General features: G+C 26.6%; 19 protein-coding genes across 19 annotated transcripts; 7 read left to right on the top strand and 12 right to left on the bottom strand.

Moving 5' to 3' along the window:
* Positions 1-111: 111 nt before the first annotated feature.
* Positions 112-1069, top strand: T552_03302 (ribosomal protein L24). Its single transcript, XM_018371811.1, has 5 exons — positions 112-320; positions 374-469; positions 521-657; positions 700-854; positions 899-1069. Exons 1-5 carry the CDS (start codon positions 159-161, stop codon positions 1021-1023), a joined length of 675 nt encoding a protein of 224 aa, XP_018224613.1. The 5' UTR covers positions 112-158; the 3' UTR covers positions 1024-1069.
* Positions 1070-2273: 1204 nt separating this feature from the next.
* T552_03301 (hypothetical protein) lies at positions 2274-3329 on the bottom strand. Its single transcript, XM_018371810.1, has one exon. The coding sequence runs from the start codon at positions 3281-3283 to the stop codon at positions 2315-2317; it is 969 nt and encodes a 322-aa protein (XP_018224612.1). The 5' UTR covers positions 3284-3329; the 3' UTR covers positions 2274-2314.
* Positions 3330-3355: 26 nt separating this feature from the next.
* On the top strand, positions 3356-4456 carry T552_03300 (hypothetical protein). Its single transcript, XM_018371809.1, has 4 exons — positions 3356-3431; positions 3479-3870; positions 3917-4036; positions 4078-4456. Exons 1-4 carry the CDS (start codon positions 3392-3394, stop codon positions 4408-4410), a joined length of 885 nt encoding a protein of 294 aa, XP_018224611.1. The 5' UTR covers positions 3356-3391; the 3' UTR covers positions 4411-4456.
* A 2-nt stretch (positions 4457-4458) lies between these two features.
* Positions 4459-5297, bottom strand: T552_03299 (hypothetical protein). Its single transcript, XM_018371808.1, has 4 exons — positions 5170-5297; positions 4937-5126; positions 4703-4888; positions 4459-4659 (listed from the first exon to the last, which is right to left on the bottom strand). Exons 1-4 carry the CDS (start codon positions 5251-5253, stop codon positions 4505-4507), a joined length of 615 nt encoding a protein of 204 aa, XP_018224610.1. The 5' UTR covers positions 5254-5297; the 3' UTR covers positions 4459-4504.
* A 251-nt stretch (positions 5298-5548) lies between these two features.
* On the bottom strand, positions 5549-5885 carry T552_03298 (hypothetical protein; the record flags this gene model as incomplete). Its single annotated transcript, XM_018371807.1, has 3 exons — positions 5839-5885; positions 5687-5789; positions 5549-5636 (listed from the first exon to the last, which is right to left on the bottom strand). The coding sequence occupies exons 1-3, from the start codon at positions 5843-5845 to the stop codon at positions 5549-5551; spliced, it is 198 nt and encodes a 65-aa protein (XP_018224609.1). The 5' UTR covers positions 5846-5885.
* A 980-nt stretch (positions 5886-6865) lies between these two features.
* T552_03297 (hypothetical protein) lies at positions 6866-7765 on the top strand. Its single transcript, XM_018371806.1, has 4 exons — positions 6866-7059; positions 7118-7147; positions 7196-7373; positions 7425-7765. The coding sequence occupies exons 1-4, from the start codon at positions 6912-6914 to the stop codon at positions 7717-7719; spliced, it is 651 nt and encodes a 216-aa protein (XP_018224608.1). The 5' UTR covers positions 6866-6911; the 3' UTR covers positions 7720-7765.
* A 191-nt stretch (positions 7766-7956) lies between these two features.
* Positions 7957-8645, bottom strand: T552_03296 (hypothetical protein; the record flags this gene model as incomplete). The annotated part of the gene is made up of 7 exons (XM_018371805.1): positions 7957-8021; positions 8066-8206; positions 8250-8301; positions 8344-8380; positions 8426-8442; positions 8490-8564; positions 8610-8645. 7 exons carry the CDS (start codon positions 8643-8645, stop codon positions 7957-7959), a joined length of 423 nt encoding a protein of 140 aa, XP_018224607.1.
* Positions 8646-9347: 702 nt separating this feature from the next.
* T552_03295 (hypothetical protein) lies at positions 9348-9596 on the top strand (the record flags this gene model as incomplete). Its single annotated transcript, XM_018371804.1, has 2 exons — positions 9348-9449; positions 9476-9596. The coding sequence occupies 2 exons, from the start codon at positions 9348-9350 to the stop codon at positions 9548-9550; spliced, it is 177 nt and encodes a 58-aa protein (XP_018224606.1). The 3' UTR covers positions 9551-9596.
* Positions 9597-10131: 535 nt separating this feature from the next.
* On the bottom strand, positions 10132-11419 carry T552_03294 (hypothetical protein). The gene is made up of 2 exons (XM_018371803.1): positions 11185-11419; positions 10132-11111 (listed from the first exon to the last, which is right to left on the bottom strand). The coding sequence occupies exons 1-2, from the start codon at positions 11371-11373 to the stop codon at positions 10176-10178; spliced, it is 1125 nt and encodes a 374-aa protein (XP_018224605.1). The 5' UTR covers positions 11374-11419; the 3' UTR covers positions 10132-10175.
* Positions 11420-11598: 179 nt separating this feature from the next.
* T552_03293 (hypothetical protein) lies at positions 11599-14037 on the bottom strand. Its single transcript, XM_018371802.1, has 7 exons — positions 13858-14037; positions 13411-13714; positions 13205-13362; positions 13069-13158; positions 12263-13015; positions 11983-12220; positions 11599-11937 (listed from the first exon to the last, which is right to left on the bottom strand). The coding sequence occupies exons 1-7, from the start codon at positions 13990-13992 to the stop codon at positions 11645-11647; spliced, it is 1971 nt and encodes a 656-aa protein (XP_018224604.1). The 5' UTR covers positions 13993-14037; the 3' UTR covers positions 11599-11644.
* Positions 14038-14308: 271 nt separating this feature from the next.
* Positions 14309-15199, top strand: T552_03292 (hypothetical protein). Its single transcript, XM_018371801.1, has 4 exons — positions 14309-14409; positions 14451-14676; positions 14725-14775; positions 14821-15199. The coding sequence occupies exons 1-4, from the start codon at positions 14354-14356 to the stop codon at positions 15151-15153; spliced, it is 666 nt and encodes a 221-aa protein (XP_018224603.1). The 5' UTR covers positions 14309-14353; the 3' UTR covers positions 15154-15199.
* Positions 15188-15757, top strand: T552_04209 (hypothetical protein; the record flags this gene model as incomplete). The annotated part of the gene is made up of 5 exons (XM_018372260.1): positions 15188-15205; positions 15319-15342; positions 15485-15496; positions 15547-15554; positions 15613-15757. 5 exons carry the CDS (start codon positions 15188-15190, stop codon positions 15755-15757), a joined length of 207 nt encoding a protein of 68 aa, XP_018224602.1.
* Positions 15758-15850: 93 nt separating this feature from the next.
* T552_03291 (hypothetical protein) lies at positions 15851-16591 on the bottom strand. The gene is made up of 2 exons (XM_018371800.1): positions 16293-16591; positions 15851-16246 (listed from the first exon to the last, which is right to left on the bottom strand). Exons 1-2 carry the CDS (start codon positions 16546-16548, stop codon positions 15894-15896), a joined length of 609 nt encoding a protein of 202 aa, XP_018224601.1. The 5' UTR covers positions 16549-16591; the 3' UTR covers positions 15851-15893.
* A 308-nt stretch (positions 16592-16899) lies between these two features.
* On the bottom strand, positions 16900-17328 carry T552_03290 (diphthamide biosynthesis protein 3). Its single transcript, XM_018371799.1, has 3 exons — positions 17178-17328; positions 17058-17132; positions 16900-17003 (listed from the first exon to the last, which is right to left on the bottom strand). The coding sequence occupies exons 1-3, from the start codon at positions 17280-17282 to the stop codon at positions 16947-16949; spliced, it is 237 nt and encodes a 78-aa protein (XP_018224600.1). The 5' UTR covers positions 17283-17328; the 3' UTR covers positions 16900-16946.
* Positions 17329-17635: 307 nt separating this feature from the next.
* Positions 17636-18070, bottom strand: T552_03289 (hypothetical protein). Its single transcript, XM_018371798.1, has 3 exons — positions 17940-18070; positions 17815-17891; positions 17636-17767 (listed from the first exon to the last, which is right to left on the bottom strand). Exons 1-3 carry the CDS (start codon positions 18022-18024, stop codon positions 17681-17683), a joined length of 249 nt encoding a protein of 82 aa, XP_018224599.1. The 5' UTR covers positions 18025-18070; the 3' UTR covers positions 17636-17680.
* A 204-nt stretch (positions 18071-18274) lies between these two features.
* Positions 18275-19525, bottom strand: T552_03288 (14-3-3 family protein epsilon). The gene is made up of 5 exons (XM_018371797.1): positions 19473-19525; positions 19203-19280; positions 18846-19152; positions 18507-18798; positions 18275-18464 (listed from the first exon to the last, which is right to left on the bottom strand). The coding sequence occupies exons 2-5, from the start codon at positions 19264-19266 to the stop codon at positions 18321-18323; spliced, it is 807 nt and encodes a 268-aa protein (XP_018224598.1). The 5' UTR covers positions 19267-19280; positions 19473-19525; the 3' UTR covers positions 18275-18320.
* A 919-nt stretch (positions 19526-20444) lies between these two features.
* On the top strand, positions 20445-21973 carry T552_03287 (hypothetical protein). Its single transcript, XM_018371796.1, has one exon. It carries the CDS (start codon positions 20491-20493, stop codon positions 21925-21927), a length of 1437 nt encoding a protein of 478 aa, XP_018224597.1. The 5' UTR covers positions 20445-20490; the 3' UTR covers positions 21928-21973.
* A 335-nt stretch (positions 21974-22308) lies between these two features.
* On the bottom strand, positions 22309-25422 carry T552_03286 (hypothetical protein). The gene is made up of 11 exons (XM_018371795.1): positions 25376-25422; positions 24865-25334; positions 24593-24805; positions 24487-24542; positions 24341-24428; positions 24159-24285; positions 23984-24111; positions 23140-23943; positions 22775-23095; positions 22505-22729; positions 22309-22459 (listed from the first exon to the last, which is right to left on the bottom strand). The coding sequence occupies exons 2-11, from the start codon at positions 25330-25332 to the stop codon at positions 22355-22357; spliced, it is 2535 nt and encodes an 844-aa protein (XP_018224596.1). The 5' UTR covers positions 25333-25334; positions 25376-25422; the 3' UTR covers positions 22309-22354.
* A 145-nt stretch (positions 25423-25567) lies between these two features.
* On the bottom strand, positions 25568-26970 carry T552_03285 (hypothetical protein). Its single transcript, XM_018371794.1, has 6 exons — positions 26748-26970; positions 26625-26697; positions 26308-26567; positions 26139-26261; positions 25977-26097; positions 25568-25913 (listed from the first exon to the last, which is right to left on the bottom strand). The coding sequence occupies exons 1-6, from the start codon at positions 26922-26924 to the stop codon at positions 25612-25614; spliced, it is 1056 nt and encodes a 351-aa protein (XP_018224595.1). The 5' UTR covers positions 26925-26970; the 3' UTR covers positions 25568-25611.
* Positions 26971-26987: the final 17 nt, after the last annotated feature.

Here is a 26987-nt window from a genome sequence, read left to right as displayed (position 1 = left end):
CTAATCCAAAAACAATTATGTAATTATTTATTAATTTATTTTTTTACGTAGTTGATAAAAAACGGATATATTTAGAAAACCGGAAAATATTAAGATAAACGCCGACTGATCTCGTGATATGATAAAATTTTTAAAGGGCTAATGAAAATCAATAATTTATGACAAGAAGGATCCGATGTATTGAACATATTAGAAGAGACGTATGGTCGAAGTTTGGGAATTTAAGAGATGGAAGAATGGGGTCTCGAACGAGTTATGATCCTCAGTGGATCCATCCGAAAGATAGAATTAAGTTTTGGAATATTGCAGTAGGAGATCAAGTATGCAAGTTAGTGAAAAAAGCAAAGATTTATTTATTAATTATTATGTATAGGTTCAGATAATTACTGGTAAGGATAAAGGCCAACAAGGAAGAGTAATAGAAATCGATAAAAAAACAAATCGACTTAAAGTAGAAGGATTAAAATTGGTAACATAAATTTATGGAATTATTAATAAGACACATTTGATAAATATTTAGTGTAAAAAATATCTTCCAAAAGTGCTACGTACCAATGATACTGGAAAAAGTGTTATTGAAATGCCTATGTTTATTCATTATTCAAATGTGCGGCTTATCGGAGAAATTCAAGGAGAAAAATACGGAATTAAAAAATTGTAATTTATAGATTTTTAATATGTTTTTTAATATATTTTTAGAATTAATATTAGACATATTAATAAAGGGAAGCTGTTTTATAATAAAGATAGAAAATTATTAACATGGAGACGATGGATCGCTGGGGAGAATAAATTCTTGCCATGGCCTACTAATATACCTAAAACTGAAAAAGAGCGAGAGCAAAGATATAAAGGTAATAATATATGGAATTATCTTTAATATTATTTAATTTATTAGATTATAAAGTTGATACAAAAATAAATGATGTTTATGCAAAGACATTTATACCTGTTTTATATTCACCGCCTTTCCCAATAAGTTTAGAAGATGAGCTTCGAAATAAGTATTCTAAATATCGTTAAAAAATTAGTAAAATTATTAAAATGAGCGAAATGATAATATTTTTTCAGACATATATATTTAGTAAATTTTTGAATAAAAAAAAAATTAATATATATAATAACTAATGAAAGAATTCGTTATTTTTTTTTTTAAATTATCAAAATTTATAAAGATTTTCAAAAATATACGCTTTCGTAAAATAAACGTCGATTTTCATAAAAATAAAAATATTTAAGTTAAAAATGTATTACTTTGATTTCAAATACATCCTAGTAGCGAATTTAAAAATAATTTGAGTGAAATTAATAATAAAAATTTTAAGAATTACAAATTTTGATATTTTGGATGATTTAAAATATAAAATTATTTAAAATATAAAATTATTTAATATAAAACTTGTAAAATAAAGTAGTTTTTACAATTAAGAATATTACTATGTGTTTTTAATAATTTGGTATTCTAATATAAACTCTTTTGTAATTTATTTATATTTAATTTTAAAATAGATTCTAAAAATTTAGCGGAATTATTTATATATATAATAAAATAAAATGTGATATTTATAAAATCTATTTTTTATATAAAATATTAGTTAATTTACAACATAGTAAAGATATGGGGGACAACTAAGAATTATTTTAAAAAATTCTTGAAACTTATAAAACGTTAATAATTTTACACTTGATATTTTTAATATTAATATAGAAAATTGCAATTTAGCATTTTTTTTAATAATTATATTTCTAATTATAATTAGTAATTTTAGTTTAATTCATTATAAATGTTTTATTATTGATAGAACAAAACAAATCATCTATTGAATTAAAAAAAATAAAATTATTAAAGAGATTTCTAGTTTTGTAAATTACTTTCTTTAGTACATTAAATGATAAAAATTTTATTAAAAAAATTTAAATTATATTGAATGTTAAAAATATAGAACTTTAGATAAAAATATTATACAGAAATGGATTATAAAAATAAATATGTTTGTTTAAAAATAAGCTGCATTCTATATTTAAGCGCTTTAAAGAAGAAATGACATGGAATAATCTAGAAGCAGGTATTTTAAGTATAGATCCTTCCAAAATCTCGTCGTTTTGGTTGAAAAAATAATATTTTAATGAAAAATTTTCAAATTGACTATAATTTGTCAATACATATTAATTCTAAATTGACAATTTTGCTGATAGTCTTCTTCAGAGTATTTCTTAGATTATATGGGAGTAAAATAAGTGGATATTAAAACAGAAATCACAACATAATAAACACTTGTATGATTTTTTTAATAATTATATTATAATAAAATATTTATTTTTCCATATCCATGTATTTAATTAAGCTTTCTGCATAACTTTCAACTTCTTCCATAATTTTTTTCATATTGTCATGAGATATCTTTTTTTTGATATCCTTTATATTAGGATTATTTAATTGACTTAGACGCTTTTCTTGATAAAATTTCATTTTTTGTTCTTGCAAAAATGCATCTTTAATCAGCGCTCTTTTCATAATAACTAAAGCACGAATACGATTTATTGATTCCTCCAAATTATTAATAGAAAATATTAGTTGTTTTTCTTTATTAGGTGTTTGATATAACGTATTAATATTAATAACCCAAATAATAAAAGCAACAGATAAATTTAATATTATCATTAGAAATAATCTATATTTCTTTAGGTTCCAATGAATCCAATCAATATCCAAGGCCGAATTAATATATGCATTTGATTTCCAATCATATATATTTAACATAATTAATTCCATAATAAAAAAAACAAAAAGTATGATAAATATTAACTTCCTTAATAATTTTCTATTTTTTTCAGATAGAATAGATATAGACAGATAAATTATTCCAAGATTTAGTATATAATACAAAAATACGTGTGGTATAGTATAATATAAAAATGTTAAAGGCGTCTCAATTTCGCACCATTCACATAAACTTAAAGTCGAAGGTCCATAGAGTATATATAGTAATCTCCCATCTAAGGTTTTTAATCGACTTAATAATTTCTGGTCATATTCTGTTATTCGACGTAAACGAGCAAGTCGAGCTATTAATGTAATTTCTGATGTTTGAATTTCAGATGATGTTTTTAAAATAATATTTTCCGGTAAAAAGAAAAATAATTCAAGTATAAGAAAAACTAGTGATGAAAAAAACAGAAAACTAATAGCCCGAATAGTTGGCTTAGAAAAAAAACGCTTTAGCCGATAAAATATCTTCTTTATTAAAATGGAATGAATAATCCTAGGAAATAAAACAAACATGTGAAAAGTTATAATTAATCGTGTTTTATGCCATAAATTTCTAAAAAATATAAAAATTTATTTAAATAAATAATTTTTTAATCGAGAAATTTAATAAAAATTAAGCAAATGTCTAAAAAAAAGCAAAAAATACAAAAAAATATTCAAGGTAATAGTAAAAAATAGCTAAAATAATTCTTATATTTTATTATTTAGATTTAAAAAGAGGACTTAATATTCAAAAAACAACTTTATTGAATAATAATGAAGTAGAATTAAAATTAAAAAAAAAAAGGAAACTCAATAATATAATTGAAAAAGCAGAATATAAATCTAAAAAACACTGTTCTTTTGATAAGGATTTTAAAAACGTAGATGAAAATGGATCTTTATTGGATAAAGATTATAAAGAAGATTTTCAAATAAATCATACGTCCAATATAAACAAATTACTATTAGATAATGATAGTAATATCCTAGATAATACTGATACCAATTCATTGAATGGATTTGAAAGTGATGATTTTAATAATAAAAAAAGTTTTCCTCAAGATGATATATTTTTACAAAATAAAATGACCCAAAAAAAAGACACTCAAAATGTTCAAGTAAAAAAATTTTGGAAAATATATATAATTAAATAATAATCCTTAGGAATTATCTAAAGTAATATATTTGGGAAGAATTCCACATGGATTCTATGAACTAGAAATGAAAAATTATTTTGAGCAATTTGGCACAGTAACTCGCATTAAACTATCTCGTAATAGAAGAGTATGATATTTACTTTTAAAACATATTCCTGATTTTAATAGACAGGGAAATCAAAGCATTATGCATTTATAGAATTTGAATCTTCTGAAGTAGCTAAAATTGCCGCAAAAGCAATGAATAATTATTTACTTTTTGGACATATTTTAAAATGTTCTGTTATTTCTAAAGAGAAACTTCATAAATCTATGTTTATTGGCGCAAATAAACGATTTAAACCAATACCATGGTCCAGGATAACCATGAAACGTCTTGAAGAAGCAAAAACCAAAGAGCAATGGATAAGATTGCAGAAAAGAAATAACAAGCGTCTTAAGAAAAAAAAAGAACTATTAAAAAAGTTGGGGATTGATTATCAATATGATAAAAATAAATAATACTTTCATAAAAAATATTTAAATTCCATAAAATGTATATTTTCTTATATAAAATCATTTTAAGTCATGTAAAATATCATCTTTAATATCTTTCCTATGATTCCTTTTTTTCTGATACTATATTTGAATGAATTTTAGAGTTTATATTACGTTTTGCTTGATTCTCAAAAAAACAGTTTTTTATAATACAAAATGTTTCTGAAACAACATGATTGGTGACAAAAAACCATATACTTACACTAACAGATCCTTTAAATATTAATAACGTAATTTTCTTATTTTTTAAATATACCAATAGGTGCCATTGGAAAACATAAAATCCGTTCAATATAATGTGGAAACCAGCCTTTTGCCAGCCAAAACACTGGTATTTTACGATAATACCATTGAATAATATATTGCAGGCCATTTGTAGATAACCATATTATTATACGGATTCTGATATTAAAGTAATATCTCTTATTATTCATTTCTGCTGCTACAAATTATATTAATAATTATATTTTAAAAATATCTTATATATTACTTGATTTTTCTAATTCTGAAATTTCCTTATCATATTTTCTTCTCAATTTTGCCCATTTAGCAAACTCGTCTACACTACTAGTATTAGAAAGCTCTTTTTTTGTCTGAAGCGCAGAGCGTTGAAGTAATCTATATCTTTTTATTGTAGACGATAATTCATACGGGAGAAAATTAGAATATATAGTAAATATCTATTTTTTTCTTAGTCTTAAATCTTTATTGTATAAAAAATACCAAAGATGAAATCACATCTACACCCAAAAAAGATATAAAATTAATAATAATAACAATGACAAAACATACGAAAAGAAGAGACATAATAATTGATAGCCGTAAATAACTATTTAAAACTATTTTCTCCTAAAAAATAAAATAATTAAAATTTAAAAAAACGATTGCTAATAACATGTCTATAATATAAAGATTTAATATATAAAAACATATATGAAACTTAATATTTAAAAGTCTTTCTTGAATATCTAAAAATAATATATGCTTTTTGAATATTAAACAAAAAGATGAAATAATACGAATTATTTCTTTAAAAATGTTTCTTATAAAAAGTTATCTTTTATAAAAACATATTTATTAAATAGTAAAATAAAAATATTTTCTAGTTTTTATTATTATTATTATTTATACTTTGCATTAATTTTTTTTCATCATGAAGTTTTTGTTTCTGTCTCATAATTTCTGCTTGTCTAATATAAAAGTAAGTTACAAAGAGCAGTTTAATATATATATTAATCACTGTTCCAAGGAATTCTTAAAATTCGTTTCGCATTTCTTTTTCTTTTTTGTCATTTCTTGTTTTTTTTGAGCTCTAAGTCTATCATTTTCTCTTTGATTTCCACCTAAATTAATCTAGTTAATATACAAATTTCGTTGATATAAAAAATTTACGGGTCATTTTAAAAATAAGTATTTTTTATTATATAAATCCTTTTAAATTAACATGTTTTTGAAAAAAATTTTAACAATTTAAATATAAATAAGTAAAAACGAAAATTGTTTTAAAATCGTAAATAAAATATGTTATAGTTAGAATTTATTAACAAATTTAATCAGTAAATTAAAGAGATGTTATTAAGAAAACATATTAATATGTTAATTTTTATCGATAGTATTTAGTTTTATACTATATAATTAGATTTTAATCTCAATTGTTTTCATAGAATGAGTTCTAACTAACTAATTAATTATTTTTTATCAAATTAGTAGTAATAAATAATAATAAATTTAGTTTTAAATGAATATCAATCTTTTTTTATACATATTTTTTTTTTTTCATATAAAATACTAAAATATCTTAAAGATAAGGTTCAGCATAACTAAAATATTTATAATTTGATTTTTTAAAATTCAATATTAATATTTTTATATTAAGTAAATAGAGCTTTTGATAAACTATCTATCTTTTTTTCTATTAAAAATATTTATAATAAAATTTAAAAATAATTAAGTTAAACAGAAAACCGTTTTAAAATATTAATTTTTCATCAATATATTATTATTTTATTTTAGCTATTTCAAATGTATATTTCAAATGAATATTTCACTGATATTTTTTATAAAAATGTCTTTAAAGATATAAATTTCCCTTTTTTATTATTTAATGTACCCTTTTTTTTATATTAATTTATTTGTAATAATCTATATTTAAAAAAAAAAATTATATTTTAATAAAATAGTTTAAATAATTTCAAGATCTTATTCAGGTATTAAAACATAATTTTTTAAAAAAATACATGTTCTATCATTATATATAATTAATAATCATATTATTTATGATTTAAAATCGATCTAAAAATACATATTTAGGATATAAACGCAATCATAATATTAAAAGATAGAAAATAATTAAATAAGAATATTCTTTTAAATAGATATTTAAAGATATTATATTTATTTAAAAGAAGAAATAAAATAATCGACTTTTTTTTTACAAATTTTAAACTATTAAATATCTTTAAAAAATGTCATGGTGGAGTTATTTTACAGGAAGGCCATCATTAAAACGTGATCTTCCAAAGAACGCAATCCTTAATACGAAGGAAATGATAGAAACTTTAGATAAAAAGGAAAATCATTGGAGAAAACAAATAATTGAACAAGATAATATAGGTATAGTTTATTTTTTAAAAATATATTATTTCTATTAGAGAACTTATTTTATTTATAGCTAAAGAAAATGCAAATATTAATAAATCAGGTATTATTTTGTTTTATTATTAGAATTTTATATTTATGTTAAAAAAAGTTGCCATGCAAGCTCTTAAAAGAAAAAAACTTCTTGAAAATGAAATAGAAAAACTTATGGGAATACGAATAAACCTTGAACAAACGTTATTTACTCTTGAAAATGCGAATATAAACTACGAAATAACAAAAGCAATAAAACAAAGTACATCTGCAATGAAACAAATATCTAAGGGAATGTACGTTTACTATAACGTTCCTTTCATCATTTATTTATATATTTATTGTAGAACACCTGATAAAGTAGACTCTATAATGGATGATATAAGAGAACAAATAGATCATCACAATGAAATAGGCGAACTAATAGCTCGACCTATAGGAATGTCAGAAACATTTGATGAAAATGAGCTAAATCAAGAACTCGAAAGAATTCAACAAGAAGAATTAGATGAAAAAATGCTTGGAGCGGAAAAACCGCCTACACAATTACCTGGTTATAATACGGAAAAATATAAAAAATTTATTCAAGCAGATAATGACGATGCAGAAATTAAAGCCTTACAAGAAGAAATGTCTGTATAGTCTATTATTTTAATACAAAAATGATTTGAATTCTGAATCTACTAAGCCTAATAATATACCTATATATATATTAATAAAATAGGTTATATTAACATTGATCTATAAAATTATCTCTACATTTTGGCGTTAACAATGCGTTATGCTTTAGGATCATAATTATAGATCTTTTTCATTTTTTATGGAGTTTTGACCTGTATAATATCCTGTATAATCTACTCTATATAAGATAATGTCATATTAACCAAAATACTTACAACCAGCGTAATACCAGCTCATTAAAAGATTTTTTAAAACATGATCATCTAAATCTTATTAAATAATTTTATAACAAAAATTATAAACATACTATTAAAAATTTGAAGAGGAGGTGTAATGGAAGTCGAATTTATAAATGTATCTTTTGTTTTTTCTGAATCTCTTTCTGAATCATTATTTTGAGCAATCCTAAATATCTCATCTGAATCAATTTCATTTATATTTTCTTTGGCTATCATATTTAGAAATAAATTATTTTAAAATTATTGAATTACGAGATTCACTATTAAAATTATTTTGAAAATCTGATTCTAAAACATATAAAGACTATTTATATAAAAAATTCAAAATAACTTTTTCATTATTCACCTTTTCTTCTTCTAAATTTTTATTATCATCTTGATTTCTATATAAAATTATTATTTTTTTTATATTAAAATATCATTCTTACACATTAGAATGATATGTCTATAAACAACTTAATATCTACTTTCAATATTATTCTCTCAAAAAACCTTATATTCATGAACCGCTGCATCCCATGCTGCGATTAACATAGAATCGTCCCAAATTTCTTCATAAGAAAGTTTCTATACTTTGATAAGTCATCTTATAATATAAAAATGCTATTTTACCTCTTCAGATGCATTATCTTCATCCTCCAAAGTCATTAAAACTTAAATAACTTTTTAATTAATTTTTAAAGCTCAACATTTAAACTTAAAAAAAAACGCTATAAATTTAAAAAATTCTTTTCCTTAATTTTACATAATCCTCAATATTTTTTATATTCTTTCAAATACTGTAGATATTATTGAGCTTTTAAATACATATCAAATACTTTAGTGACATATAAATTATTAAGATACATTTTTTACAGAATTATATGTCTTATACTATAATTTTCTTATAAACATAAAATACTAGGCACTTTCGAAGCTCTAATGAACATGGTCTTTAACTATTCTAAAGACTAGAATGTGTTTTTTGGAGTCAAAAAGCATGCCAAGAAAAATCCTTATTAAAGGACAAATATCTTCATTATGGTCGCAAGTTTCTTTAAATTTATTAATAGACACTTGCATTACCCTATGAAGAGATAATTTATATTGTAATAAAGAAATAATTATTTTTATTTTATAAGTTATTAATAAGATATTTTAATTATATTTATTCAAATTAATAATTTTAAATTATATTAATTTTTAAATAGTACAAATATATAATAGTTTAGGAAAGATATGTTCAATAAAAGGCTTTAAGTTCATTTTTATAAGAGTAAATTATTATTTATAATGTTTTTATGCCATAATTATCTTTAAAATCTTTTTAATTTTTTTATAAAATAACTTTTTTTTTTAAAAATTTTTTTTATGAAAGGCAAAAAAATATTAGAAACATGGCTTTTAAAGATTGTTCGTGTAACACTTTCAGATTCTCGAATATTTATCGGAAAATTCGTCTGCGTAGGTAAAGTATAATTAAAAAGCAATTATCATAGCTTAAATGTGTTGTTCTAGATAAAGACGGAACAATGATTCTTTCTAATACACAAGAATTTAACAAGGGTGATTGATTGGTATAAGTCTATCAACAATATTTAACCGAGGATCTTTATAGGGAAAAAACGATCAATAGGCTTAGTTGTGCTTCCAGGGAAAAATATTATACAATTTGAAATTAGTACACAAGAAATGATTATATGAGATAGCTTAATATAATTAAATGTTCAATATTTGTTCATTTTAATATATTTTAAAGCTATGCTTAAAAAATAATGAAAAGCAATTTTCTAAATTTATTAAAAAACTTAATTTTTATTTAAAATTCAATTAACATGATTTATACATTTTGACAAAGAAAGCAAAAAAGCATATGAATATTAAAAAAGATCGATTTCTGTAATATTATAAAATAAAAGACTATATCATTTACAAGCAAATTCAAAACAAGCTTATATTAAAAACATAAGAACGAAAAATCCTTAGTTAATTTAAAGGATTTATAATATCTCATTTTTAAAATCCGGGAATTTGACAAAAATACAAAACCAGGATACAAAAAAAGTTATATTAATTGTATGCCATTTGAAAACATGGCAATTATATGTTCATAGAACGAAAAAAAAGAAAAGAAATAGTAAAAGCACTTAATAGAGATAATAACTTATGAAAATAAAGCCTAATTCAGTAATAGATATATTAAACATCGCCATCCAGCATTGCTTCAATAGCTCCTTGTACAGATCCACCACTTCGTCCAAGTGCTCGAATATTACGATCAAAATTTGTAAAGCCTAATTCATTTAGTTGTCTTAATTGTTCTTGAAAACGTTCTTCTGGCGGTAACGAATGCTGAGGTTGCGGAGGTTGCTGAGGAATCAAACCAGAAAGAAATGATTGGAATACAACAGGATCAAACACTGGCACATCTGTGCTTTGTTGTTGAGCTCCCAAATTAGACAATAACGATACCATCGCAGCAAATGAATTATTAAGAGCTGTAGAATCAGGATTTTGTTGTGCTGATTCATTTTCACTACAATTCGAATAAGGTCCTGCTGATTCCGTTCGATTTTGTGTATCTACCGATGCCACTTGCTGTTGATATGTTGATGCTGTTTCCGTTCTTGGCTCATTGGATGTTGAAAATAGATTTCCTGCTCCCATTCCCATATTACCAAATACTCTTTGCATTTCCATAATCTGTCGTATCGTCTCTGGGTTAGACATAATACGAATAAACTCCTCACTTCTTATTATTTCTTGTATTCCTGATGGAACATTTCGAAGCTGCGGATTACTGTTAATAATATAATCCATAAGCTGAGAATTAGAAAGCATTTCCCGTATAACCTCCTGCATCCCTTGTTGACCCATCACCTGCGAAAGCTGTTCTGGTGTAGGAGGAAAACTCGTCATCCCTCCATCCGGTCCAAACGTTGATACTGGCGGAAGATGAACTTGTCCTGCATAATGCGCACTAATAAGCGCTGAAAACGGATTATTTACACCCGTTCCTGCTGATATAGTTCTTGGAATCTGTTGAGATGCCGCCGTTGTTGATGATGTCGCTTCTCTCTCACTTTGAACTGGTCCCGCTCCTCGAACAAGATGAACCGTATGTCCATCTGATATCTAACCCTCTATTATCAATATTTGTCTTCAAATCTCTAATATAGCTTATTCTAAAGCCTTTTTATAACCTTACCTTATATGTTTCTATCTTTTCTTCATCTTTTAAGACTCTTCCACTATAAATCAATCGTTGTCTTTCTGGTGTGATATCTGTTTTACTAGAAATTAACTGCTTAAATTCCTCAATAGTTGCATCTGTATTTATTTCAATTGCATATTTCTTATCATTTGAAGCCTTCACATTGACAGTGATCTTCTTCATAGTCTACAGTTAAATTTGAAGTTTTCGGTAAATCGCACGTAGTTAAGAGATAGTTAAATAAAGTAAATTAGAAGATAGTGAATTGTAGTTATATTTTTTATATAATAAAAAAGAGAAGAAATGATAGTAATAAAGGAATAGATTTTAAAGATAATAAATTTAATAATACATTTATATGATATGATTAATAAGGCTGATTAGAAGCTGATTAGAAATTGATTAAAAGTTGATTAGAAAAGATTAGAATGAATGAATGAATGAATGAAATAAATCATTCTTGAGTGGTGTTAGCGAAGACTTCAACATTTTCCCAAGCAGATTTTATATCGCTTATAAAACTACTAGTTTCGGTGGGATTTAGATGATCTAGAAGGTTTTCGGAGTGATAAGGGTTAATTAAATCAGAAGATAAAGGATGTTCTTGATAAGAGGTTATTTTAGAAGAAGCGTTTTCACTTAAAGATTCGCACTCAGATTTATCGTTCATAAGAATATTAGCAGTCATTTTTTCTTTAGCAGCTTTGAGAGAAATAGTCGGAACTTTACAAGATGATAAGACAGGTACTAAATTAAATTAAAAAAAAAAACAATAAAAAAACGAATATATACCTGAATTATCTCTGCCAATTGTAATTTTTATAAGTGCTCTAACCCATTCTTTCATTTCCTCTAATGTATCCGTGGCAAAATAGTGAACTTTAGGCGAGGTAAAGTTAATACCTTTAGCAGTACCAGGAACAGGAGGAATAATTTTAAAACAAAATTTCCTCTCTCCATAGAAAAACCGATTATTAACTGAAACCACACGATAAGAATTAATATCGATTAAACCCTTTTCACCAATATCCTAATCATATTAACAAGGATAAGTTAAAAGGATTTTATTTACATCTTCAGTATAAAAATAAGAAAGTCTTGTTCCAGTTAAACAAAAAAATCTAAGTTTCCATTGCCCATATCTTTCTGTTTTTTTACGCATCCAGCCATAATGATCAGCTTCTTTTATAGCATCATGTACAGAAATATGCCGAATACCTTCTTTTATAGCAGTTGGCACTTTTTGATCTCTTTTTAATAAAGATTTTTTAGCTATGGATACTTTGCTTGGCTTTTTTAAAGGTGTTTTTAAAGCTTCTTTTTCTACTTTAAAAGTCTTACTAGAAGCAGTGTTACAAGATTGTATTTCTTTCAACATAGTTATAGTATCCATTTGCCTATAATTTCCATATGGACATGCTTTTAAAACATCTTGACTCATGTGTTTAGAAAGTCTTGCTGCTTTTTTATGATCAAATCCCTTGTCAATTTTCTGTAAACGACCAACCATAACGTAAGATTTAGATTTCCTTTTATACGCACGAACCAATTTGTTAGTAACTTTCCATGAACTCTTACTATTAACAGTAGCTTCAGAATCCTTAGAATGCATTTTTAAAGATTCTAAACATTCAGAACCATTAGACATTTCAATTTTATGATTGTATATAGAAGTTGGCTGATCTAAGGAGTGTTTAGAAACAACACTAACTTCATCTATAGGTATCCCATTCCGAGAACTTCTATAGGACTGATCAACAGATAGATTATTCACATGTAAAAAACTGTTTTCATATGATCCTCGTTTAATTGATGCCGAATTAATCTATAAATAATTAAAAAAAAAACCTTAAAAAATATTTCATAGATAAATCATACACTACGCATAGATTGCGCATAGTCTGATCTTTCAGAGTGAAAATTTCTAGCTGTAATCATAGATTGAGAAGATTGTGTATCATCTTTTAGCTATTTTATAATAAGATTATAAATATAAAAAATATATTAATACAACCCTCTCGTTTATATGTTTTTCCGCTGCAATAGACAATGAATCTCGAAGTAATTTAATTTCACGTTCAATTTCAAATCTTTTTCCAAAACTAAAAATATCTATCTCTCTTAAATGTGAATAATCCATTTGAATTAGAATATCCCCTGTTATTTCATGCTCTAAAAATCTTTTTAAAACAAAAATTACCCTTATAAAAAATTATATACCAATAAATTTGTCTGCTACCGATCCAAATCCTTTCGATTCAATCCATGATGCTACCTCTTGTGGTGTCCAATTCAAAATGTTCACATTAGAATCTTCAAGACTCATATTTTTAAAACCATTCCGATCAATATATGATAATAAATCATCTATATTCGAAATAGTAGTTTTCATTAAATCAACTTTTGCATTTTTTATCGGAGTTTTTGGCGTAAGAGGTTCAACTGAAAGAACTTTAACTAACTCTGAATACGACATAGTATATATAACTGGAAATAATCCCTTCCGGCCCTCCGTATTTTGACCCTATCATATTATTAAAAACAACTCTTTTAACTTCTTTTTTTCAAATAAAAATATCATATTATATTCCATTTATATTCATCCCATATATTATCCATATATTATTCATATATTATCCTTAATATTTTTCCTTAAATCTCACATACCTCCCACCATCCATCATTAAATCCTTCATCTTTTTTTAAAACAAAAATCTGTTCTCCGCGCTTTAACGGTAAATCTTCTGGATTAACTGCTTCAAAATCATGCAATGCAAATACTATATTCTCCAGTGACTTCATCTTTCTATTATACTCTACTTATTATTTTTTTTACTCTAATAACCTGTATATCTCATTATTTTCACTGCTTTTTTCGAGCCAGCCACTCATTCCCTACCTTATCTATATTAACTACTTATAATCCTCTGATATATCATTAAAACCCTTCTAATTAGCAACAAAATATCATTTTCTCCTTGTTTTCTCACTCTGCTTAGGTTTAGTGAGGTTTCGTGAGGTTCCGTTCACCTAATATTATATATTAATATTATCTACAAAGTGGCCAAGTAGCAGACTTGAATTGTAATAGAAAAACACAAATATTAAAGAATATAATATATAAGAAAAAATCTAAAAAAAAGGTTTATAAGTGTATTATTAGATGAATATTCTTGGATGGATATTTGGAGGACATAAAACAGCTCAAGAACAGCTGAGGTATATTGAAGAGGGAATAACAGAGAATCTTAAGGGAATAGACAGTATAGACGAGGTCTAGAAAAAGCACAACGGGAGATTCAGAGGGAAGAAGTGAAATTAGAAGCTCAAGAAGGAAGGTTAACTAGAGAAATTCGAAAAAGTGCTCAAGCAGGAGAAATGGAAGTGACAAAAATTAAAGTAAAAGATCTTTTACGAACAAGAAAACAAATTGGAAAGTTTTTACAAATTAAAACACAACTTCAGGCGATTTCTTTAAGGATACAAGTATAATAATTATATTAAATCGATAAATTAATAATAAAATAACGATAGACGGTGCAAACTCATGAACAAATGACGCAAAGTTTAAAGAGTGCAACAAGAGTAAAATATTAATGATATAATTGAATAATATTTATAATGTATTAGCTTTTAACTTCAATGAATCGAAAAATTCATGTTCCATCATTAATGAAAATAGTTCAAAATTTTCAACAAGAAAATGATATAATGGAACAGCGAGAAGAAGTAATAGATGAAGCAATTGATGATATAATGGAGGATGATGAAATAGAAAATAAAGATATTATAAATCAAGTATTAGATGAAATAGGAATTGATCTTCAACAAGATCTTAATAATATTCCATGTATTATGAATACAGTAGATAAAGGACGACAAAAGATTCCACAAATGATAAATGGATCAGGAAATAATCGATATGATGATTTTCAAGAAAGGATTGATAGACTTAAGCATTAAAAATACAATAATAATAATAAATGAAAGAGAAATTATGGAAGAAGATAAAAAAGTTAATGAAAAGTTTAAAAAATAACACTTTTTCCATTAATAATTTAAGCATAAGTTGCAATCGAATTCAATAACTAAATTGGAATATATAAATATAAATATTTTCAAATATAGATATGCTTTTTTACTTATTATTTGGTTAATACTTATGATTTTTATTTTTTAATGCATTATATATCGGTATAATATATAAAGACAATTTTAGGTAGTAACGGAGCATTAATAAAAAAAATAAACCGGAATTATTTAAAAATTATTTTTAAATAATACATTAATGGAGTTTTGGTGGTGCGTATTTTTTATTAAATTTAAAATGATTTAATTTGTTTTTTTAGGAAAAAGTTTTTTACGTAATTTTGAATAAGTTGTTATTCTAAATAAGAGTTAAAATCTTTATAGATATAGTAGATACTCTTCTATTTGCGCAAATATAGTGAGGAAATGCCTTAATAAAAATAAACGTATTGAAGCAGAAAAACGAGAAATGGTTAATTTAAAAATTTCAAATTGGGAGAATGGAAAACAAGGAAAATCAGAAACTTTAATAAAATAAGAATTCACTATAGAATATAATTAAAAACAAGTTGTTTGAATGTATTTTTAGGGCAGGTTTATGCATTTAATGAAAATAATATTTTTATATTTTAATATTTTTACATATATAAAAAATTATAGCCAATATTAAAATGTTATTTTTTTAAATGTTTGCTAATCGACCATCCTTGTCGAATTAGTAATCTAACTAATGGTGGGGTGAATACTGCAGTTAAAGGAACTCGAACAAAAATTAATAGTTTATGAATACCATATGCAATAGCTATTTCTGCCCAAATACTTGCTTCTGTATTCTTTTCATTTTCCTTATTTTCGGATAAAGAAATTCGGTTATTTTTAGGCCTCCAACCTGTAAAATTTTCTATTTTTGAAATAATTTTTTTTTCATAAAATCCAATCGTCGTAGTGCCTAATGACTTTACAAGAGCCAATGAAATACCAAAATCAATTAGACAGATGCTAAAATAAACATATGCGCCCACAATGCCTAGTTATTATTAATCTTTTAATAATAAATGATAGCCTTAATTTACCATATTGTCTCATTAAATGTCTTAACCTTTCTAAAAATGATTTAGATTTATTATAATGTTCTTTGACAGATATCTCTCCTGTTTTGCATGTTGAATAAGGTGTACAAGATGTTCTTAAAACTCTTAATATTTGTATTTTTTTTGATGAATTTAAATAAAAAAACACCGGATTTTTAAAATTTTGATTCAATGAACAAAATGAAGATAAAGTTCCTTGAAATCTTAAACGACAAATTGTTAAACAATCATATTTCATGTTTCTTTTTTCAATTTATTTTTTTAAAAAAAATAAACTTAACAATAAAGTCGATAAAACGACAAGATAACGAATAATTTTTATCTACAATAATTTTATAAGAAAAATGTTATTTCTTTCCAAATTAATAATAATTTTAACATGATTTATAGAATATATTTATACATTCAGAAAAAATCTTAATGACTGAGTCACGTGACACATCAATCTATATAAGTTTTTTTTTTTTTTTTTTAAGAAAAATAAATGTTTAAGTTCTTAAAATATATGAACTATCTCAACATTATTTTCTTTTGAAAAAACTTTTCATGAAGAATTCATCCCCTAATTTCATTTATGTATCTTTAAAATAAAAAAATTAGATAATATTATTTTTATGTATGAAATTCCATTAATATTCAAACAACAAGCTTGTATTGTACACTTAATTCTTCGTTGTCTTGCGTAAACATATTCTAATTCAATATTAGTTTTACATTATCTAAAAAATATTTATTGTTATCGAAAACCTGGTCATAAATCACACGTACCATTAAAGAACAACTCGGACAATATGCAATATCATCACCTTCCTTTAAATCATCCTAAAATATATTAAAAACAAATAAAAATTTAATTTTAATAATTACAAGTGATATTTCAAAGCGATCACCGCATGGGCATGGATAATGATATATTTCAAGTTCTTCATCAAATACAAAATCTTCTATCTCAATCTCATCATAAATATTCATTTAGAAGAAATTAAATATTATCTTTTATTTTATATAATTAAGTATTAAAATTTTTAAAAAAATAAATTTTACAAGATTTATAAGTCGCTAAGCAAAATCATAATAAAGCTTTATAAAATGAAAAAATATAAGAAAAATAATTATTTGAATCCTTATTTAATACATTTAATCTGCAAAAATAATACTTTAAAATATAATAATAAATATAAATATAATAATAAATATAAATATATAAATAAATATATAACAATTAATAATAATAATTAATATTGCTTATTTACAAAAGAAAATAGATAATTTAAACAATAAATCTAATAAGATAAGAAGCATGTTGTATATTAATAAAAAAAAGTTTAATAAAAAAAGATATCAAAACGTTTTACTATATGTCTTTCTTATTAACGAAGAAAATCCTCTTTATCTTTCTTGTCTGTATCACCTTTTTGATTTTTCTTTATTTTATCAATTTCTCTCCTTTTAATATACTATATAACCAATAATAAGCGTTTTTAATACTAAAATTAATTCCTACTTCTTCTTCTGCAACTTTTTCCCGTTTTTTAAGCACATCTGCAACCTGAGAAGGGGTTGCTCCACCTGCTGTGTCTGCTATTTCCAAAATTTAAGCAATATATAGGAATCAAGGGTTAAATTTACCCAGATTACTAATATAAGCTATACGTGGTAGTTGGAATCTTTTATATTTTAAATGAGCAGTACAAATCGACTTAAAAAAGCTCATAATAGAATTTAAATAAGGAGATTATCTAATAATACTAAGAATCAGTGAATTTTTAAATTTTCAAATAATTACGAAAATATTAAGTAGGTATATACCGATTTTGAAAAATACCACAAGAAGGGGAAAGAAGGGGGTTTAGAGAATATAAGAAATAGATGCTTTAATGAGTAAGAATAAAAGTAAAAAATGTTTAAAAAATCCGAAAACGATACACTCTTGTATACATAAATACAATTTTAATCAATAATTGTTAAATAGTTAATTTTATATTTTATACTTAAAAACAAATAATGAACTCAAATGTCATCTGTTTTTGAAGCTTCAGTTTCAGAAGGTTTTCCTGGATCAGGAACTTCTGAAACAGCCTCTTTAGAGTCATTTTTCTCATTGGAATCCTGCATGTCAGATGTCCACAACGTAAGATTATCTCTTAAAAGTTGCTAAAATATTAAAATTATTTTATATAATGAAAAAAAAATTACCATAATCAACGTAGAATCTTTATAAGACTCCTCAGATAATGTATCTAACTCAGCAATAGCATCGTCGAATGCTTGTTTAGCTAAATGACAAGCACAATCGGGTGAATTTAATATCTCGTAGTAAAAAACAGAGAAATTAAGAGCCAACCCAAGACGAATAGGATGTGTTGGTGGAAGATCCGTACCTGCAATATCTGACGCTTCCTTATATGCTGCCAAAGAAGCATCAGAAGGTGCTTTGCGCTTATCTCCAACTGCAAATTCAGCCAAATAACGATAATAATCACCCTTCCTATTCAACCAATACATATTTCATCAAATAATAGAAGAAATACAAACATTTTGTAATAAAATACTTTACTTTCTCCCGTACTTGCAGAGGCGATCAAATGAGCGTCCAGAACGGCCAAAATATCATTGCATATGCTAGTTAACTCTGATTCGATTTTAGAACGATATTCTTTAATCAAACCAGCCTGAGAAAGATTTCCCTTATTTTCTTCTTTCTGCTCAATAGATGATACAATACGCCATGATGCACGACGTGCACCAATTACATTTTTATACGCTACTGAAAGAAGATTCCTTTCCTCAACCGTAAGTTCTTGGTCTGATGACGCTACTTTCTTCATGCTTTCAACCATTTCTATACCATTCTTAAATTTATTTATTTTTTTTATTTTAAAATATTTTAACCTTCATATCGCTCCGCCTGTTCGGCGAGTTTTGCAAGATAAACTAAATTCTCACGACTTGTCATTACGTATAAATCTTCTATATCCAAAGTATTGTCAACTTCTTTTCTCTAAAAAAAAAAAACCCTCTTTTTTCTCAAATCTTAATCTTTAAATCTTTCTTCAATTTCTACTTTTATTCTTAACTCCTTAATAAAAAAAACCTTTAAATCTCTTTTTTCAATCTTCTTCTCCCCAAAAAACAACTTATCTCCTTAATTCCCTTACATACCTTACTCTAAAATATATTGACTTGACCTTTATATTGATCTCCTAATATTATTCTCTATTTCTATTAACTTTCTTTAAACCCTCTTTAACTTAGATAATTATTACTTAATAATTTCCCTAATTCCTACAATAAATTAACGTCTTTTTCTTATATTTTATTAATCAATTTCTTACTTTTCTAAATTGATTTGCTTAACCCAAATATAAATAAGTCCTAGAAAAAAAGGAGGACGTCGAAAATGAAGAGAAACGAATGTCACGGAAAGTAGTCCTTACCTAACCCTAACCCTAAAGAGAATGAGGAGGAGGGAGAGGAGGGAGAGGAGGGAGAGGAGGAGAAAGATGAAAGATGATTAATAATGAGGAGAGACATAATCCTGAGATGTAACTTTGATATGTAGAGCTGAAATGTAGGCATTAGAGATAACCCTGAGAAGTCGTACTAAGTCGTACTAAGAAAAAGAAGACCTAACAAAGGCCCTAACCCTGCCTAAGTAGTAGCCCTAGCCCTAGTAACCCTAATAAATAACCCCGAGTAGCAACCCTGACCGAGCCCTAAGAAATAACCCTAATAGACGACTCTAGGTAATAACCCTGACCCTAATAACCCTAATAAATAGACCTAACCAGCAGCCCTAAGAGACAACCCTACTTATTAACCTAACCCTAACACGACCCCGACTCACTTCAACTCCAACCCTAATATATAAAGATAAATACTTACTTAAACACTTATCAACTTAATTTTAAAATATACATAAGAAATACCAATATTAATATTTTTATTATATAAAACTATATTTTATATGATTTTATGAGATTTTATATTTATATTATATGTAAAAATGAAGATTAGAAATAAGGAAAAAACCAGAGTTTATTGCCTTTAAATAGGAAATACAAAGTCAAAAACTATTTTAATACATGAAAAGGACTATTTTATATCTTAAAATAAGAAAGAAATTGAATATTTAAAGATTAATCAGTGAAAATTGGAAAATATTGGTTTTATAGAATTAATGGAAAAAGAAACAGAAATACTGTATAAGATATATGAAAAATATGGTCAAGAACATGTATTTGAGTTTTATGAAACATTATGTGAAAAAGAACGGGAAGAATTTCTTAAACAGATAAAAACTATATGTCCAGATAGTTTTAATAGAATTCTACTTAAAGCAATTAAAGAAAAAGACCAAAAAATGAAAGGAGAGATTGAACCGATAGATTTAGATATGTTAGGATCTACAATTGAAGCGAGTGAGGAAGAGCTTTTTAGATGGAAGTCTATAGGACTTGAAAATATTTTTTATAATCGTGTTGCTATTATTTTACTTGCGGGTGGACAAGCGACAAGACTTGGAACAAATGTACCTAAAGGATGTTTTGATATTGGACTTCCATCTCATAAATCACTTTTTCAATTGCAAGCAGAGCGTATTCGACGTCTTATAAGAATTGCTCAAATAAAATATAATAGTTCAAAGCCTGTTAGTATTCCATGGTATATTATGACAAGTGATTTGAATCGATCTGCCACAGAAGAATTTTTTTCTAAACATAACTTTTTTGGTCTTGAGAAAGATATAATTTTTTTTAATCAAGAAGATATTCCATGTTTTTCTTATACAGGAAAATTTATTCTTGAAACTAAGTCTAAAATTGCGGTTTCACCTAATGGAAATGGGGGGATATATAAGGCGCTTGTTAATTCGAATATTTTAAATGATTTAATAGATCGTAAAATTCAACATATACATTGTTTTTGTGTGGATAATTGTCTGGTTCGAGTAGCAGATCCTATATTTATTGGGTTTTCAATTGAACGGGATCTTGATGTTTCTACTAAAGTAGTTCGAAAACATAAAGCTTCTGAAAAAGTTGGACTTGTTGTTTTAAAAAATGGGAAACCTTCTATTATAGAATATAATGAAATTGATACTAAGATTTCTGAGACATTGGATGAATCATCAAATCTCTTGAAATTTCGTTTAGGAAATATTGCTAATCATTATTTTAATAGACGATTTCTTTCTAAAATAATAGAATTCGAGTCTAAATTACCTTATCATATATCAGAAAAGAAGGTACCTTTTTATGATAATGAATCTAAAAAAACAATTATTCCTGAAACTCAAAATGCTATTAAATTGGAAAAATTCATTTTTGATGTATTTTCAGAAGTTTCGTTAAATAAGTTTGGTTGCTTAGAAGTTGCACGTTTTGATGAGTTCTCTCCTCTTAAAAATTCATTGGAAATTGAAGAAGATAATGCCAATACTTCTAAAAGGGATATACTTTTGCAAGGAAGAAGATGGGTTGAACAAGCTCATGGTATTTTAATAGGCAATCCTTTTGATGGCATTGAAATTAGTCCACTTATATCGTATGCAGGTGAAAATCTTGAATTCATGCAAGGAAAATGTTATCAAGTATTATCAATTATTGAAAATTAATTATAAATTTTATTTAAAAAGGTATACAAATTCATAATATTAGAAAACTTTCATGTGATAATAATATAAGAACACATGGAAAATACGAATTATATATATATAGCTAAAACAATGATATTTTAAAATATTTAATCAATATCATGGTTTTTCAAATACAAAGCATACAATCTAAAATATAAGCGATTTTATAGCTATAAAATACTCATATCTTAAAAACTTTTTTAATTGTAAAATATCTTAGAAATAAGCATATGAATGACAGAAATATAATAACAGTGTTAAAGACAGATAAAATAGATGAAAAACGACAAAAAGTTGATAGATTTCGTACGAATATCATCTTGAATATATAACTTATTCATTATTAGTTCAATATTGTTCCCAAGTTTAAACAAAATATTCCAAAATTAGTCAGCGACATTTAATTTTAACATCTTCTAATATCTTCTAGAAAACTATCGAAATCAAAGTCATTCATCATCCCTAGATCTAAATCATTTCCAGCACTGAAATCATTCAAAAATGAGCTAGGCTATAAAAATATTAGTTATGAAAAAATAAAAGTATAAAAATATACATCTCCATTATCAATATTTACAAATGAAGACGAGGAAGGAGGGTCAACTTGTGTTTGTATTTGATCTGAAGTAGGCGCAACAGAACCAGGAGTTTGTAATAATGAATTTCCCTGTGAAGTAGAAGAATTTGTCTGAAGAAAGTTTCCTCCATTATGCGAAGTAATTGGGGTACTAGAAGACTCGGATATTGGCGTGATAGGTGCGCCAGAAAGCGTTTTCTTAGACTTTAATTTAAAAATTAGAAAATATTTCAAAAAAATATTACTAACTTTTCTAACATCTTTTCCCTTTTTTTCTCTTATTAAATTTAATTTATTTATTTGCGGTGTTGGTGATACACTATTCTGTACAATCGGAGATGATTGAATATGTCCTTGTGATGTTTGGTTAGCAGATGAAGATTGCAGTATATTTTGTGATGTCTGTATTTGTTGTTGCTGCGATTGCTGTTGTGATTGTTGTTGGTGTGGTTGTGATGATTGTTGGGATTGCTGCTGGGATTGTGGTATTTGATTTTGTGGTGAATGTTGGTTTAAATGCCCTTGTGTATGATTTATATTTTGCATTTGAATATTACGGTTTTGATTTTGCTGTATTCATAAATATCAATATACAATAATATTTCGAAACCTACATTAACTAAATGCTGCATTATTTGCTGCTGCTGCCATATTGTACTGGGTTGATTTGTTCGTACTACTCTTGGATTTATTAAATGTTCTGGCCTACCATTTATCATAGCCATCTGCATTTGCGGATTATTCACATAAATGGATTGATCAGTCATTTGAGATCTCATAATATGTCCATTATGACCCATCATTATTCCATCGTTTTGCATATCTCCCATAGTTTTTGCTTGATTGAAAAACATAATTTGTGGATGAGTGTCGGATTGAATTTGGCCATTGTATCCTGCAATACTAGGTGAAGTATTTCTTGAAGTATTATTTTGTTGAGAAAGTGGACCATCGGTAGGTGAATTAGGGGAATTTTGATGAGCCACTTTTGAAATGCCGCGTTTAGTATCATTATGATTATTTTTCGGAGAAAGAGCATTTCTAACTCCTTGTGGAGATAAAATCTGAAAAGTGGATGAATCTTGTGATTGAAGTCGTTCTTGATCTTGATGTGTCATCATAAGGCGTTTTTTATTCTGCTGTTCAAGAAACATAAGCTGCATTTGATAATCTTCAAGAGTATGATTATTAGGATTTGTCGGGCAGTTTTGCTGAGACGGTAATATATTTCCATAAAAATCATTAGGCCCCATTTCATTTCCATCACCCGTCATTATTGATGAAGGAAGACATTGATTTGAAATTTGCCCTTTAGGAATATTTAGAACTCTTTGTTGTTGATTCGAAAAACCCTGTGTATATTTTTGCAATTGTCTCTGTTGCATAGAGGGCGTTTGTGATTGAAATGCAGTAAATTGCTGCGAAAAGTTAAACAATTATAAAAAAGACCTATATAACCTGTTGTGTAAGACCGACCGGGTTAATTCCGGAATTTAATAACATTTGTTTTGCTTGTTGAGTTTGAAGAGTCGTTGATGCCCCTACAAGATTATTCTGCATCATTTGTGGACGTGCTTGCATCGTTCCTTCATTAAAATATCAACATAAAATACAAAATTGGCCTTGTACAAACCTTGAACAGGAGTATATGACCCATCCGGAGATAATTTTTGCCTTTTTAAAGGAGAATGAACCTGATTCGAAAGAGCTGGTGACCGGGAAGACTGGGGCTGCCCATTTACATCTGTTTCAAGATCACGCTAAGCACATGTCAATCATACTTATCCATATTTAAACACTTAAAATAAAACATACCTGATTTCTTTGTGCATGCGATGTAGAGGATTGTTGCTGATTTTGTAAAAATTGCTGATTTTTTAATTGTTGAATTTGCGCTGCAGTTCTGTTTCAAAAAAAAAAAAGATTAAATACAATTGAATAACAACCATAACATAACTTACGGAGAAAATCGTCTAATATTATTATTCATTGCTTGCCTCATCAATATTTGTCGTGTCTAAAAAAATTTATATTTATATATATATTCATATAAAAAAAATACAATACTTTTTCATTTAATGGAATCGTTCCTATTATTTGGGTATCCACACCCTGCGTCCCCGTATCTGACGGCCCTGATATATTCACCATCCCATTCGGTATATCAAATGTACGCATAAATGCCGGATTAAATGTCGTAAAATTTGACTGAGGATTAATCATAACAATATGCGGCTGCCCCATAGATGCAATGGCCCGCTGCTGTTCATGTTTCATTTTCTATATAACATTTCATTAATTATCCTTCTATATTTCACTTCTATATAACATTTACTTACCTGTGCATGTGCAAAATACGCCGTAGCGGCTTCTGACCCTCCTTTCCCAGATTTCGCATTAAAAATATCCCAAAAAACCGTCCACCATTCTAACAAAAATCCTCCCGGCGTATCCACCGGAATTACTGCCGGTTGAAGTAGCCCTGAATATCCCCCCCCTGTTTCCGATTCTCCTGAATGCGTCGTTTCCTGCTTTACCAAAGGATGTCCTGAGTTCTCTCCCTTACATTCTCCTCCTCCATTTCCTCCTAAACTTCCTTCTTTATTATTTTCTCTAACTCCTTCCATCATATCCAACTGAATACGTTCTTCTTTGTTTCCTGCCCGATTTTCTCCTGATAAAGGCACTTCTGCTACTTCCATAAATGCCCGTGCTGCTGTACTCCATGCATTTTTCAACATATAATCATAAATATAGCTATTTAATAAGATTTGTGCTCCACGCTCTTCACCCCATTTTTCGCTCATATCTTGCTTGTTAATAGACATATAAACAATAAACACGGCTTACCCTGCCACTGAATATCTCAGAACCACCGTTATAGAAGAAATATAGACCCTTTTAAAGCGGAATAGCTACCAGCACTTCATTCGCAGCAGAGTGCAAGTGCTCGCAGGACCGAGAGGTATAGCCGAGGGACGAGAAGGTAGAAATGATATATAAAATGGGGAATAAGAAAAAATACAGAAAAGAGGTATAAAGAAGGAAAAGATAGGAGAATATAAGATAAATAAGAGGGAGAAAGATTATTGAGCAAGTTCACCGAGAAAAAGAGAGCGATCAGAAGAAGCAGATAAGATGATAGGTTCATGGGGATGTAAATCTACAGCATTGACGGAAGCCTTATGACCGGGTAATTTATAAGTAAGTTTTGCGGAAGAAACATCCCATATGATGACGGTTCTATCGGCTGAACCAGCAGCGACACGTAATCCATCGTAACTCCAAGAAGCCCGAATTAAGTTTTTTTCTATACCATGAAGAGCGCCTTTTAATACTTTAACTTGTCTAGATGAAGGTACGAATGGACGAATATCGAATATTCTAACTATTAAAATAAAAGTGAGTGAGTGAGTGAATGAGATAAAGTAATAATAAGTATGAAAGATACCAGTATTATCCATTGCATTTGATAAAAGATAATTATTATCAGGAGAGATTTGTAAAGAAGTGATAGTATCGGCATGACCAACAATTTTATAAATAATAGATCTTTTTCGAAGATCCCAGACCTAATATGATGAATTGAAGTGTAAAAATCATTTTTTAATACTTTAATATCGTTATCTAATCCACCTGAAAATAATTGACTTCCATCTTCATTAAAAGCAACAGCAGTTACAGCATAAGCGGCATCGAAATAGTCTACAGCATTTTTTTGTCTTCCATCCCAAAGCTTTATATATTAATTATGTTTTTTTTTTATTTATAAGGTTTTTTACCGATATAGTTGTATCATCACTACCTGTAGCAAAAAACTCTGTACCTCTCCTTATAGTTGCAATACAATTAATAATATCTTCATGTCCAGTATGTTTTCGTAAACGTTGACCTGTTTCTAAATCCCATGTTCCTACAGTTTGATCTGCACTTGCTGAATAAATTACTCGAGAGTCACGACTCCATTGTAAATCAAGAATAGCACGCTTATGACCTTTTAATTGCCCAAAATTTGAACAGTCACCATATGTATTCCATAATACTATTATAAATAAAATAATTAACAACGAAATAATAACATTAACCTGTTAAAACTTACAAATTAACTGATCAAACGATCCAGAAGCAATATATCGTCCACTCAAATCAAATTTACATGAAAAAACTTCTCCCTATAAATAATTACCTAAATATTCATATAAATATTCTCTTCTTTATATACTTGATGTCCTGTTAATTGCATAATTGGTGCTTTTAATCCGGATGTTCTCGGTATCATCTCAATAAGCGTATTTTGCTTATCTTTTGAACTCACAACATCATCTGAGACTACCTTTACTCTTTTCATAAGCATTTTATCTTCTTTTCCATCATATGGAGCATCTTTTCGCTTATCCATAGAACTATATATAAACTTAATTAAGAATTTTTCTGTTAGAAAAATTCTTATAATCTTTTAAAG

Source organism: Pneumocystis carinii, assembly GCF_001477545.1.
Source record: "Pneumocystis carinii B80 chromosome Unknown supercont1.15, whole genome shotgun sequence".
In the NCBI taxonomy this organism is placed as follows: Eukaryota; Fungi; Ascomycota; class Pneumocystomycetes; order Pneumocystales; family Pneumocystaceae; genus Pneumocystis; species Pneumocystis carinii.
This window is presented reverse-complemented; position numbering and strand designations above follow the sequence as displayed.

Coding starts and splice junctions, on each gene's coding strand:
- T552_03297 (XM_018371806.1), top strand. CDS start 6,912: ATGTCATGGTGGAGTTATTTTACAGGAAGGCCATCATTAAAACGTGAT. Junction 7,148..7,195: donor TGCAAATATTAATAAATCAG/GTATTATTTTGT, acceptor TGTTAAAAAAAG/TTGCCATGCAAGCTCTTAAA. Junction 7,374..7,424: donor AAACAAATATCTAAGGGAAT/GTACGTTTACTA, acceptor TATTTATTGTAG/AACACCTGATAAAGTAGACT.
- T552_03288 (XM_018371797.1), bottom strand. CDS start 19,266: ATGACAAGTCGTGAGAATTTAGTTTATCTTGCAAAACTCGCCGAACAG. Junction 18,799..18,845: donor AAAGTATTTTATTACAAAAT/GTTTGTATTTCT, acceptor TTGGTTGAATAG/GAAGGGTGATTATTATCGTT. Junction 18,465..18,506: donor AAGATTCTACGTTGATTATG/GTAATTTTTTTT, acceptor TTAATATTTTAG/CAACTTTTAAGAGATAATCT.
- T552_03300 (XM_018371809.1), top strand. CDS start 3,392: ATGTCTAAAAAAAAGCAAAAAATACAAAAAAATATTCAAG. Junction 3,871..3,916: donor AAGACACTCAAAATGTTCAA/GTAAAAAAATTT, acceptor AATAATCCTTAG/GAATTATCTAAAGTAATATA. Junction 4,037..4,077: donor AACTATCTCGTAATAGAAGA/GTATGATATTTA, acceptor TGATTTTAATAG/ACAGGGAAATCAAAGCATTA.
- T552_03286 (XM_018371795.1), bottom strand. CDS start 25,332: ATGAGCGAAAAATGGGGTGAAGAGCGTGGAGCACAAATCTTATTAAAT. Junction 24,286..24,340: donor CGCATGCACAAAGAAATCAG/GTATGTTTTATT, acceptor ACATGTGCTTAG/CGTGATCTTGAAACAGATGT. Junction 22,460..22,504: donor TAAATATTGATAATGGAGAT/GTATATTTTTAT, acceptor ATATTTTTATAG/CCTAGCTCATTTTTGAATGA.
- T552_03285 (XM_018371794.1), bottom strand. CDS start 26,924: ATGGATAAGCGAAAAGATGCTCCATATGATGGAAAAGAAGATAAAATG. Junction 26,098..26,138: donor GATTAGATAACGATATTAAA/GTATTAAAAAAT, acceptor TCATCATATTAG/GTCTGGGATCTTCGAAAAAG. Junction 25,914..25,976: donor AAATGCAATGGATAATACTG/GTATCTTTCATA, acceptor TTATTTTAATAG/TTAGAATATTCGATATTCGT.
- T552_03291 (XM_018371800.1), bottom strand. CDS start 16,548: ATGAAATATGATTGTTTAACAATTTGTCGTTTAAGATTTCAAGGAACT. Junction 16,247..16,292: donor ACATTTAATGAGACAATATG/GTAAATTAAGGC, acceptor AATAATAACTAG/GCATTGTGGGCGCATATGTT.
- T552_03290 (XM_018371799.1), bottom strand. CDS start 17,282: ATGAATATTTATGATGAGATTGAGATAGAAGATTTTGTATTTGATGAA. Junction 17,133..17,177: donor ATCGCTTTGAAATATCACTT/GTAATTATTAAA, acceptor AATATATTTTAG/GATGATTTAAAGGAAGGTGA. Junction 17,004..17,057: donor TACGTGTGATTTATGACCAG/GTTTTCGATAAC, acceptor ATATTGAATTAG/AATATGTTTACGCAAGACAA.
- T552_03301 (XM_018371810.1), bottom strand. CDS start 3,283: ATGTTTGTTTTATTTCCTAGGATTATTCATTCCATTTTAATAAAGAAG.
- T552_03294 (XM_018371803.1), bottom strand. CDS start 11,373: ATGAAGAAGATCACTGTCAATGTGAAGGCTTCAAATGATAAGAAATAT. Junction 11,112..11,184: donor AAAAGATAGAAACATATAAG/GTAAGGTTATAA, acceptor ATAGAGGGTTAG/ATATCAGATGGACATACGGT.
- T552_03287 (XM_018371796.1), top strand. CDS start 20,491: ATGGAAAAAGAAACAGAAATACTGTATAAGATATATGAAAAATATGGT.
- T552_03302 (XM_018371811.1), top strand. CDS start 159: ATGACAAGAAGGATCCGATGTATTGAACATATTAGAAGAGACGTATGG. Junction 321..373: donor ATATTGCAGTAGGAGATCAA/GTATGCAAGTTA, acceptor TATTATGTATAG/GTTCAGATAATTACTGGTAA. Junction 855..898: donor GCGAGAGCAAAGATATAAAG/GTAATAATATAT, acceptor TTAATTTATTAG/ATTATAAAGTTGATACAAAA.
- T552_03292 (XM_018371801.1), top strand. CDS start 14,354: ATGAATATTCTTGGATGGATATTTGGAGGACATAAAACAGCTCAAGAA. Junction 14,677..14,724: donor CGATTTCTTTAAGGATACAA/GTATAATAATTA, acceptor AAATAACGATAG/ACGGTGCAAACTCATGAACA. Junction 14,776..14,820: donor GTTTAAAGAGTGCAACAAGA/GTAAAATATTAA, acceptor ATAATGTATTAG/CTTTTAACTTCAATGAATCG.
- T552_03293 (XM_018371802.1), bottom strand. CDS start 13,992: ATGAAGTCACTGGAGAATATAGTATTTGCATTGCATGATTTTGAAGCA. Junction 13,715..13,857: donor TTAATGATGGATGGTGGGAG/GTATGTGAGATT, acceptor ATAATATGATAG/GGTCAAAATACGGAGGGCCG. Junction 11,938..11,982: donor AATTGGCAGAGATAATTCAG/GTATATATTCGT, acceptor AATTTAATTTAG/TACCTGTCTTATCATCTTGT.
- T552_03289 (XM_018371798.1), bottom strand. CDS start 18,024: ATGAGCTTTTTTAAGTCGATTTGTACTGCTCATTTAAAATATAAAAGA. Junction 17,892..17,939: donor AGCTTATATTAGTAATCTGG/GTAAATTTAACC, acceptor TTTTGGAAATAG/CAGACACAGCAGGTGGAGCA. Junction 17,768..17,814: donor AAAAAGTTGCAGAAGAAGAA/GTAGGAATTAAT, acceptor TTGGTTATATAG/TATATTAAAAGGAGAGAAAT.
- T552_03299 (XM_018371808.1), bottom strand. CDS start 5,253: ATGTCTCTTCTTTTCGTATGTTTTGTCATTGTTATTATTATTAATTTT. Junction 4,889..4,936: donor TTCAGAATTAGAAAAATCAA/GTAATATATAAG, acceptor TATAATTTGTAG/CAGCAGAAATGAATAATAAG. Junction 4,660..4,702: donor TTTTCCAATGGCACCTATTG/GTATATTTAAAA, acceptor TAATATTTAAAG/GATCTGTTAGTGTAAGTATA.